We start from the raw sequence: 12,446 nt of genomic DNA on the forward strand, positions 1-12,446 counted from the left end.
CCAGGATTAACAGATGACCACTGGTCATTTCAAGGTCATTCATTTGAAGGTCAAGGTCACTGTGACCTTCAATATAAAAAATGTTAAAGTTGTTATAACTTTGGTATGCTTGGACCTAGAGTCTTGAAACTTGACATGAAGGTTGGCCATAACTAGTTAGTAACCACTGGTCATTTCAAGGTCATTCATTTGAAGGTCAAGGTCACTGTGACCTTGAATGTAAAAATGTTAAAGTTCTTATTTCATGGTATAACTTTGGTATGCTTGGACCTAGAGTCTTCAAACTTGACATGAAGGTTGGCCAGGATTAACAGATGACCACTGGTCATTTCAAGGTCATTCATTTGAAGGTGAAGGTCACTGTGACCTTCAATATAAAAATGTTAAAGTTGTTATAACTTTGGTATGCTTGGACCTAGAGTCTTGAAACTTGACATGAAGGTTGGCCAGAACTAGTAAGTAACCACTGGACATTTCAAGGTCATTCATTTGAAGGTCAAGGTCACTGTGACCTTGAATGTAAAAATGTTAAAGTTGTTATAACTTTGGTATGCTTGGACCTAGAGTCTTGAAACTTGACATGAAGGTTGGCCAGAACTAGTAAGTAACCACTGGACATTTCAAGGTCATTCATTTGAAGGTCAAGGTCACTGTGACCTTGAATGTAAAAATGTTAAAGTTCTTATTTCATGTTATAACTTTGGTATGCTTGTACCTAGAGTCTTCAAACTTGAAATAAAGATTGGCCAGTACTAGAAGATGACCACTGGTCATTTCAATGTCATTCATTTGAAGGTCAAGGTCACTGTGACCTTAAATGTTAAAATGTTAAAATTGTTATAACTTTGGTATGCTTGGACATAGAGTCTTCAAACTTGACATGAAGGTTTGCAAGCACACTTAGATGACCACTGGTCATTTCAAGGTCATTCATTCTAAGGTCAAGGTCACTGTGACCTTGAATGTAAAAATGTTAAAGTTCTTATAACTTTGGTAGGTAAAAATGTTAAAGTTCTTATTCCATGTTATAACTTTGGTATGCTTGTACCTAGAGTCTTCAAACTTGACATAAAGGTTGGCCAGTACTAGAAGATCACCACTGCTCATTTCAATGTCATTCATTTGAAGGTCAAGGTCACTGTGACCTTCAATGTTAAAATGTTAAAATTGTTATATGCATTCAAAACATAACACAAGGTTTGCTCATGCCTTGAAAAGTACTTACATTTCATTTTGACCTTTGAACAATATTTCAGTAATTTAAGTATTGCATTGACAAAAACACGAAAGGTACTTTCCTGTCATTTAAATAAAAAATCCGGCTTCAATGCGGTCATCTCCGACCGCGGAACTCTTGTTTAAATTTTATTCTTGATTTTTTACTGGAGCTTTTACGATCCAATGTTTACATTTATCGATATAAAGCATTTAATGAATAAGTTAAAAAATGCCAAAATCTGTGAAAAGGCCCCTTTAAGGTTTTTCTTGACCAAACTGCCCAAATAGAAGGCAGGTCTGCATCAATTCTGGCCGCATGTTGCATAAGATCCATTTTCATTTGCCTTTCCAGGCCTACATGATTTAAGCTTTCATCAGATGATGTACGTCTTAAATTCTCCTTGTAACTCTCGTTGACCATAATCAGGTGTAATAAATGCGTGTTCTCATTTCAGCCGCCATTCTACAGTCGCGACACAGCGGAGATGTATGACAATATCCTGTACAAGCCTCTCCGTCTTCGAACTAATGTCTCAGCGTCCGCTAGATCACTACTTGAAGGGGTGAGGAACATTATTGTATGAGAGCTAGAATGCCTTATCAGCTTGCATGCCCAGCAGGCTGATAGGCCCTTTTTGCTTGGTATTGATTAATTATTTTTCTTCCTACTGAAGTGCTTTTAAAATTTAAAATTAAAACAGTAAATACCACAATGATTTTTCTTCTCAGGTGTTATAGCATTACATACTGTTTAGAAGTTAACATTTAAGTCTAAAATCACCTCAAAAGCTAATAATATGATTATTTTGGTTGCTGCCATTAGTGTGCTTTGTCAATACAACACATTTTAAGTAAATTGTGCGGGCCCGGTATGTAAAACAGACTCTGAATGTTGTATTAAAAAAAAGCATTAAAACAGCTTTAACTTTTCTTTATTTCCTGAATTTTTTACAACATTAATACATAAAGCATTTCATCCTGATGAAACTATGTCAAATTTTAGACACAAAAGTTTTGCACTGTTTTGGAAAAAGTATTTGGGGCTCTTGTGACAATTATCTAATAAGTAAAATGTGAATTCATTGACATAGATAACTTTTGCATACATTATGTTTTTCATATAAAATTTGAATTTATTACTATCATGAGAACATAACCAAGTTCTATATATATTTATAGCGGTAAATTTATAACACGTTGTATATAATATGCAAACAAATTCAGGTACCTGATATTCTGCATTTCTTAAAGGACCGCTGATAATGACCACAATAATGTCACATGTTTACCTAAATGTAAACCACTTACTGCATATTCATTTGCAGTATGTTTCATTTTTAATCTCATTTAAAGGACCACTCTATAATTATCTTCTGAAGAATAAATATTTCATTCAAGAGACATTTTTCTTAGTTTGAAACAACTATAATGAGCACTTTTGACGCATATGAATTATTACAGAAGTCTGCAAGCCTTAGCTGTTAATTTTTTTTATGCATCAAAGTGATTTTGTTTTATCAGATAAACAACAATAAAGTGGAAAAAATTCTGACAATATTTTATGGTTTAATGACAAAGAACTTGTTTAGTTGCTTATTGCTCTTTAATTATGTTTTAGTTATTACAAAAGGAAAAGGAACAAAGGCTAGGAGCCAAGAAGGACTTTAGTGAGCTCAAGTCACATGGTTTCTTTGCGGACATAAACTGGGTAGACCTTGATGCGAAGAAAATTGACCCTCCGTATAATCCAAATGTGGTAGGTAGCTTGAAATTCATGTGATTAAAATGTGAGGTTGTGTTAAGCATGTTTGATTAACATGTGTGATTCTGTTTTACTTGTTAGATTGAAATGTGAGATTGTGTTAAACACGTGTGATTGAAATGTGTGGTTGTGTTAAACACGTGTGATTGAAGTGATCAATACATCAAACATTGAGGAAAGATTGTTGGACAAAATAATAGGTGTTGCCATAACTTCCATATAATTGTTAATGAATTATAATTATATTTCATTAAATAAGACAATAATATATTTTTTGCTTTCACCAATAAAACAAGATACAGTTTAATTTTATATCTGAAAATTAAGTGTGTGGATGCTAACATATAAGAAAGTGTGCTACTTATTTATAAAATACAACTTGGTTTTCAACATAAATATAAATAAAGGGAAGTAACTTTGTTTACTACCCTTTCAAATATAAATGAAGGGAAGTAACTTTGTTTACACCCCTTAGAAAGGGATGTACCAGTATTATCTGTTGAGTTTAACAATACATGATCTTGTGATTAATTGATTGTATTTTAAAAAATGAAGAAAAAATTGTCAGTCATTAAATTTAATTAAGAGTTTATTTGAAGTTTAGAAAATAAGAATAAAGTAGTTAAAATGTTTGCTGTCAGGACTGTGACATAAACATGTCCTTAAAAATCCCCTGCATGTTTTGTTATTTTCAATAATTTCTTATCTTGCCCAATCTGCTTAACATGTTTTTGCATATTTCACAGACTGGTCAGTTGGATCTCCGCCATTTTGACCCAGAATTCGTCAGAGAACCTGTACCAGGTACATTTAGATTCCCCATACAATTTTTCTGTTTACTGATAACAGTATCTTTATTACATGTTTTTATGCTCCCCAAAATTTTGGGGGAGCATATAGTCGCAGCTTCGTCTGTCCGTGCGTATGTCCGTCTGTCCGTGCACAATTTTTGTCCGGGCTATTTCTCAGCAATTAATGACCAGAATTCAATTAAACTTTATGGGAAGCTTCACTACCAAGAGGAGATGTGCATATTATCAGCCAGTTCTGGTCGGATGATTTGTCACAGAGTTATGGCCCTTTGAAATTTTCCTCAACTGTACATATAGTGCAATTCTTGTCCGGGCTATTTCTCAGCAACTAATGACCGGAATTCAATGAAACTTTATGGGAAGCTTCACTACCAAGAGGACATGTGCATATTATCAGCGGGTTCTATTCAGATGATTTTTAGCTCATCTATTTTTTGAAAAAAAATTATGAGCTATTGTCATCACCTTGGCGTCGGCGTCGGTGTCGGCGTCCGGTTAAGTTTTGCGTTTAGGTACACTCTTCTCATAAAGTATCAATGCTATTGCATTCAAACTTGGTACACTTACTTACTATCATGAGGGGACTGGGCAGGCAAAGTTAGATATTGAAAATTTTGGTTAAGTTTTGTGTTTAGGTCCACTTTTTTCCTAAAGTATCAAAGCCATTGCTTTCATACTTGCAACACTTACTAACTATCGTAAGGGGACTGTGCAGGCATAGTTATGTAACTCTGACTGGCATTTTGACGGAATTATGTGCCCTTTTTATACTAAGAAAATTGAAAATTTGGTTAAGTTTTGTGTTTACAACATGTAGGTCCACTTTTTTCCTAAAGTATCAAAGCCATTGCTTTCATACTTGCAACACTTACTAACTATCGTAAGGGGACTGTGCAGGCAAAGTTATGTAACTCTGACTGGCATTTTGACAGAATTATGTGCCCTTTTTATACTTAGAAAATTGAAAATTTGGTTAAGTTTTGTGTTTAGGTCCACTTTTTTCCTAAAGTATCAAAGCCATTGCTTTCATACTTGCAGCACTTACTAACTATCGTAAGGGGACTGTGCATGCAAAGTTATGTAACTCTGACTGGCATTTTGACGGAATTCTGGGCCCTTTTTACTTGAAAATTTGGTTAAGTTTTGTGTTTTGGTCCACTTTACCCCTAAACTATCATAGATATTGCTTTCATACTTGGAACACTCGCAAACTAACATAAGGGGACAGTAAAGGACAAGTTGCATAACTCTGGTTGTCATTTTTACCGAATTATGGCCCTTTTTTGACTTAGTAACTTTGAATATGAAGTATCAAGGCTATTGCTTTTAAACTTTAAATACTTTCATGCTATCATGAGGGTACTGTACCTGGCAAGTTTAATTTTACTTTGACCTTTCAATGACCTTGACTCTCAAGGTCAAATTATTAAATTTTGCTAAAATTGCCGTATCTTCTTTATTTATGATTAGATTCGATTGATACTTTGACAAAACAACTCTTACCTGACAAACCACAATTGACTCCGTCCAAACCCTCCCCCCCCCACCCGAATCTCCCCTCAATCCCCCCCCCCATTATTTTATTTTTAATTAAAGATCATCTAATAAATGACCACCTCACACTATACCCCACCCCAAATAAATAATTTTTATGCCCCCGGTAGGGTGGCATATAGCAGTTGAACTGTATGTCAGTCAGTCTGTCAGTCCGAAAAAAACTTTAACATTGGACATAACTTTTTCACTTTTTAAGATAGCAGCTTGATATTTGGCATGCATGTGTATCTCATGGAGCTGCACACTATGATTGCTGAAAGGTTAAGGTCATCCTTCAAGGTCAAATGTCAAATTTATGGTGTCTGTCCGTCCGAAAACTTTAACATTGGCCATAACTTTTTCAATATTGAAGATAGAAACTTGATATTTGGCTTGCATGTGTATCTCATGGAGCTGAACATTTTGAGTGGTGAAAGGTGAAGGTGAAGGTCATCCTTCAAGGTCAAATGTCAAATATATGGCGTCTGTCCGTCCGAAAATTTTAACATTGGCCATAACTTTTTTAATATTGAAGATAGCAACTTGATATTTGGCATGCATGTGTATCTCATGAAGCTGCACATTTTGAGTGGTGGAAGTTCAAGGTCAAGGTCATCCTTCAAGGTAATAAAAATAAAAAATTCAAAGCCGTGTTCTCATGAAGCTGCACATTTTGAGTGGTGGAAGTTTAAGGTCATCCTTCAAGGTCAAGGTCATCCTTCAAGGTCAAAGGTCAAAAAACAAATAAAAAATTTCAGAGCGGCATTATCATGAAGCTGCACATTTTGAGGGGTGGAAGTTCAAGGTCAAGGTCATTCTTCAAGGTCAAGGTCATTCTTCAAGGTCAAAGGTCAAAAAAATATTTCAAAGCTGCGTTATCATGAAGCTGCACATTTTGAGTGGTGTAGGTTCAAGGTCAAGGTCATCCTTCAAGGTCAAGGTCATCCTTCAAGGTCAAAGGTCAAACAAAATTTTAAAAAATCAAAGCGGCGTTATCATGAAGCTGCACATTTTGAGTGGTGGAAGTTCAAGGTCAAGGTCATCCTTTAAGGTCAAAAAAAAATAAAAATAAAAATAAAAGCGCCCTCTCATGAAGCTGCACATTTTGAGTGGTGGAAGTTCAAGGTCAAGGTCATCCTTCAAGGTCAAGGTCATCCTTCAAGGTCAAAGGTAAAAAAATAAAATCAAAGTGGCGTTCTCATCAAGCTGCATATTTTGAGTGGTGGAAGTTCAAGGTCAAGGTCATTATTCAAGGTCAAGGTCATCCTTCAAGGTCAAAGGTTAAAAAAAAATAAATTCAAAGCGGCGTTATCATGAAGCTGCACATTTTGAGTGGTGGAAGTTCAAGGTCATCCTTCAAGGTCATCCTTCAAGGTCAAAAGTCAAAAAAATAATATTTCAAAGCGGCCTTCTCATAAAGCTGCACATTTTGAGTGGTGGAAGTTCAAGGTCAAGGTCATCCTTCAAGGTCAAAGGTAAAAAAAAAAAAAAAATCAAAGTGGCACAATAGAGGGCATTGTGTTTCTGACAAACACATCTCTTGTGTTTTTCAAACATGGTTAAAAACACAAATATTTATTTTTATTATTTTATTTTTGAAATACCGTCCAACCATCCCACCCAAGAATCCCCCCCCCCCCAAAATTTGTTTTTTTTGCATTTTTGGAATAAATGACCACACCCCCACACTATACACCCCTCTCCACTCCACCCCTCCATCCTTTGTGAATAAAATTGAGATAGGTCCCTATACCTTTAAAAAGAAAAATAGATGAGCGGTCTGCACCCGCAAGGCGGTGCTCTTGTTTACACAGAGTTATGACCCTTTGAAATTTTCCATTAACTGTACATATAGTGCAATTCTTGTCCGGGCTATTTCTCAGCATCTAATGACTGGAATTCAATGAAACATTATGGGAAGCTTCACTACCTAAAGGAGATGTGCATATTATCAGCCAGTTATGGTCCGATGATTTTTCACAGACTTATGGCCCTTTGAAATTTTCCATTAACTGTTCGTATAGTGCAATTCTTGTCCGGGCGATTTCTCAGCAACTAATAACTGGAATTCAATGAAACTTTATGGGAAGCTTCACTACAAAGAGGAGATGTGCATATTATCAGCCGGTTCTCGTCGGATGATTTTTCACAGAGTTATGGCATTTTGAAATTTTCCATTGTACATATAGTGCAATTTCTCAGCAACTTATTACGGGAATTCAATGGAACTTTATGGGAAACTTCACTACCAACAGGAGATGTGCATATTATCAGCCGGTTATGGTCGGATGATTTTTCACAGTGTTCTGGCCCTTTGAAATTTTCTATAAACTGTACATACAGTGCAATTCTTGTCCGGGCTATTTCTCCCCAACTACTGACTGGAATACAATGAAGCTTTATTGGAAGCTTAACTACCTTGAGGAGATGCGCATGTTATTAGTGGGTTCTGGTTAGATGATTTATTTAGAGAGTTATGGCCCTTTGAAATTGCTAAAACATCCATCGTATTATTTTGTCCAAAGTTATGCCCCTCAAGACATTTCCTTTTATCTGAATATATAGTGCAATATTGTGACAAACAAAAAAAATTTGGGAGCATCACCCGTCTCCGACGGTTTCTTGTTTTTTTAATTTGTACACTACTTATTCAGATTTTGTTCCCAAAAAATGTTAATTGTTTAATTCTGAAATATAACAAAAAGGTTTAAAATGTTGTAAATATTTCACAGTATTTCCATCAAGAAATAACAATTTATATACTAAACACCAGTTAATTGACTGTTTTTTAGGGTTTTATTGTGTAATATTTCATACGCAATATTAATATGCTTCATATAATGTTTCAGCATCAGTTGGCAAGTCGCCAGGCATGAACAAGCTTGTGAGCGCAAGTGTCATGGAAGCTGACGGAATGTTTCAGGGATTTTCATACGTTCCCCCAGCAGAGGACGCGTTCAACTGATGATGTGCTGCGTTTTAGAGACAATGAAGTTACAGTTTTGATATCCTGGTGGGTGGGGATTGTGTTAGAATCTAGTGTGTTCAGATGGCACCAGAATGTGGATGTTGTTTGGGATCCTTTATTGGCCACATGGTCAAGGTCTGATCAAATGTTTGGAAGAATAAAAGTGCTATTGAAAATGAAACAATATCTTGACGGTAGTATTTACATGGTGCTTATTGATCATCTATGCAGGGTCACATGACAACTTGTGTTTTAGCTGTGTTTTGATGTCTAGCTATGCAAGTTGGTCATTATGGCAGTTGTGTTATACACATGTATAGTGTTGTCTCATGGAAGCCAGAAATGGCTATCGGCCATTTTTGCTGTTGGGCTTACAATGCTGCTTTGCTTGTCAATGACAATGTGTTTGTAGTTTTGAAATTGCAGTGTTTTGAAATAACTATATGCACTTGTTTGCTTTGAAATAATTCAAAGAATTTATTGTTGAACTTACTTTTGTACATTCCTTGTCTGTGAACTTTGTGCCAAAGTAAGTGGTAATAATACATTGTAAGTTTGACACAGTCTGTAATGTTGTAAACTATTGTAGACTTTCCAGTATTTTCTGGTTGACAATAGTTAGCATTTTGCCTAATTTGTTCATGCACCAGTACATTGTAATCAAAAGCCTCATTGAGCTTATGTGATACGGCAGTTGTGATTGTATTCAGATGTCTGTTTTAAGTATTTTACTTCTGTTGGTCCTGTTTTAAGTATTTTACTTCTGTTGGTCCAGTATGTGGATGTATATAAATATGATGACAGCATTTTACAATGTTTTAGTGAGAAGATAGGCATACGTTGTTTTGTATTTTTAGTTTTTGCTGTGTTGTGTAATTAAAAATTTCAAACTTGCAAGGCTTATTCAGTTTAAATAAAGTTAAATAATTCCTCCAAAATGTGGTCAGGACGGATACAAATCAATGTTTTGTTAAACAGTATGCTAGCAATTCTTTATCTAAATAGTAAAAATAAATGTCTTATTGGCCTAAATGACTGCTTGTCCATAAACAAAAGCAACAAGAGTATTGAATACAAAATGAAACAGTATTTACTACTAATACTTTGCAAGCATGTTTAATGCCACAGTAAAAGTATGTTAACTTTATTTAATACCATATCATTATTTACTTTAATTTGTAAAGATTTTGTGTTTAATACTTGAAACTTTCATAGTTTTTCAACATGGTCAATTTATTGTGTGGATAAGATATTGCTAAGTTATGGCCCCATGACTAAGGTTGTGATAAATGGGTGTGTGCCCTTATATAGTGACTTTGATGTTTTTGTCATTACCAGGGGCAAAAGGAAACTTACTCATGTCATTATTGTCCCCTACCGGTTTCAACAGAGGGGACCTATGGTTTGCGCTCTGTGCGTCTGTGAGTCTGTCACACTTTTCTGGATCCTGCGATTACTTTTAAAAGTTCTTAATATTTTTTCATGAAACTTGGAACATGGATAGATGGCAATATGGACATTATGCACGTCATTTCATTTTGTTCCTACGTCAAAAATTCTGGTTGCTATGGCAACAAATAGACTAGAAATACTGCTGAAAATGGTGGTTTTCTGGATCCTGCGATAACTTTTAAAGTTCTTAATATTTTTTCATGAAACTTGCAACATGGATAGATGGCAATATGGACATTATGCACGTCATTTCATTTTGTTCCTACATCAAAAATTGTGGTTGCTATGGTAACCAAAAAAATAATCTGAAAATGGTGGAATTTCTGACAATGGTGGTGGAGCCGGTAGGGGACCATTTTGCTTGACAATAGCCTTGTTGTTATTGCATCTAAAAACTGTTGTTAAAAAATGTTGTTGTTATTTTGAATGTTTTGTATTTAAATCGGTCACGATATTGTTGTAATATATGCTTTTACCGAAAGTTTATCCAAGATTTTATTTTTATGTATATAAAACATTGTAAAAACATATATATTTGTATTGTACTTTGTGATTTTGGATTTTCAAGAAGCACATACTGTCAAAATATGAATTATAATTTATACTCAAGATTTATTAATAATTCCCTAAATGGCTTTCTTTTGTTGTTATTTGTAAACAATTTGAGATTTTATTTGAATATTTTTAACTTTAGTAATTGATATGATTAGTTATATATTTGTAAAAGTGAATATATCATATATAATTGATTACATGAAAGTGTTCTGGTATTGCTTAAAAATAGTGTGTTAATGTGCTTTACATACTTTTGCCCTACCGAGAAGAACTTCTAACGCAATGCTTTTATACTTAAAATTTCTTAAAAAAAACTCAAGATATCAATTTGAATTCTTAATATTTTAGCTTATAGGGCTGATGTCAAGATCATTAAACAACAAGTAATGAAGATTCAAGTGTAAAAACACGCACTAACAGTATGCAAATATAAAAATAGTAGACATAAGTAACCCTTTTATTCTTTTACGCCACAGACGAACTTCCATTGGAATGACATAGGGTTATACATATATAATTGTACTTCTGTATCAAGTACCCTGGTGTCTTGATTATTATTAAGTAATAGACTTAAGGCATCTGTCATGTCATAATTTTTTGAAAAATTTGTGTTTTCCCTATAAAAAAAACATATATAATTTGACTACATGTTTTTTATCATTTCATTTTTTACATTTCATTCCAAACACCTATAAATTTTGGTGACACTTTTGTAAATATGTGTTAAAAGTGAAACCCAAATTGCTGAAGGTTTGTTGAAACTTTTGTTTTTGCTCAACTGTGAACAATAAACAAAAGATTATTTAGTCAAAATTAATAGTCATTATTTTGTTGCCAATTTGTTAATCATCAGCATTATTTGTGTCGTGAAAACCTTGCCAATTGAACTTGCTGCGAATAGAGGTTAAACTGGTCAAATTTTAGATGCAAGTGTTTTTTTTATGATTTAGATTTCTGTTAAGACATATTGTTACTCGTACACCATGTATAATAAACAATAGTACAGAAAATGATGACCTCTTTGCACGGTTTCATGTTCAATATACATATATGATATTATATAAACTATCGGCCATGGGTTATTTGACAACAAAATATAACGTACACAAATTATTACTTATTTGGTTTTGTTATGGTCAGTAGCCAACCTACGCACAGACATTTGTTTGATTCAGTGCATGTTTGTAAGCTATTGTCGAGTCGACAACGATTTAAAACATCGGTATAGACTTACACAGATTAATAATATTGACAACGATGAAAAAAAGTCTGATACAACAGCACGCGAAACAACAATGAAATAAAATGATAAAACCAGTTGATAAAACTCGTATGTTCCGTAATAAAAAAAGCCTTAGGGAATTTTACTTGTACATTTATTATACCACCTTCATGAATGGCAAAATCAATGGTATATATTTTAACGTAATTTGTCATGGTTTCGGACATAACTTTTCGGATACTTTTTCCCCATTTATATCTGGACCGATTGATGCTTCGGGAAAATATGATTCCTGATGATATATGTACTTTTATTATAAATGCACAATGTGATGTACAAATAGAAGTTGTTAAACCATTTATTATGGTTATTTCAATGAAACACAAATAAAACTCAAAACTTAAATGCGTGTTTGTCCTCTTGTTATTAATAGCAAATTTATTCCAATGATTCACTTATTGAATGCAGTTGACGTCCATGGGCGACAATAACCCATTTATGCCTAGCATCTAGAAAAAAGGCCATGGCAAACAGCGTAGACCCAGATGAGATGCCGCATCATGCAGCATCTCATCAGGGTCTGCGCTGTTTGCTTAAAGGAATTTATGCAAAAAATATTCTAAATATAGAAATAAATATACTAGACATCCCTAATTTTGGAAATAAATTGACCCAATTTAGAAGGATGGGATAGTCCACTAGGCATAAATGGGTCAATGATGGGGTGGCTGTGGATAACTTTCTTGAAGTCTTGTATGAGTTGTTTTAAGTCAATAAGGTCCTCCTGGGCCCAAGGCGGATATATTGAAGCTGGTACATGCACATATGTAACCTTAATAATTATGTTTGGAAAGACATTTGTACATTAAAAAGAATATGGCTTCAAGTCTTGGAATTTACCAATCGGGAAGAAATAAGGGC

At 34.3% G+C, this 12,446-nt stretch overlaps 1 protein-coding gene across 6 annotated transcripts in view; it reads left to right on the top strand.

Moving 5' to 3' along the window:
• The window catches only part of LOC127877874 (serine/threonine-protein kinase Sgk2-like), a 113,032-nt gene extending 101,102 nt beyond the window's left edge, over positions 1–11,930 (top strand). For all 6 annotated transcript variants that reach the window (XM_052424179.1, XM_052424181.1, XM_052424178.1 and 3 more), the window contains 4 exons: positions 1,674–1,781; positions 2,837–2,974; positions 3,727–3,784; positions 8,178–11,930. In XM_052424179.1, the coding sequence (XP_052280139.1) occupies positions 1,674–1,781; positions 2,837–2,974; positions 3,727–3,784; positions 8,178–8,293 (420 nt within the window). In that variant the 3' untranslated portion in view covers positions 8,294–11,930. The remainder of the gene's footprint in view (positions 1–1,673; positions 1,782–2,836; positions 2,975–3,726; positions 3,785–8,177) is intronic.
• Positions 11,931–12,446: the final 516 nt, after the last annotated feature.

The sequence above is a fragment of the Dreissena polymorpha genome, chromosome 4 (genome assembly GCF_020536995.1).
Source record: "Dreissena polymorpha isolate Duluth1 chromosome 4, UMN_Dpol_1.0, whole genome shotgun sequence".
In the NCBI taxonomy this organism is placed as follows: domain Eukaryota; kingdom Metazoa; phylum Mollusca; class Bivalvia; order Myida; family Dreissenidae; genus Dreissena; species Dreissena polymorpha.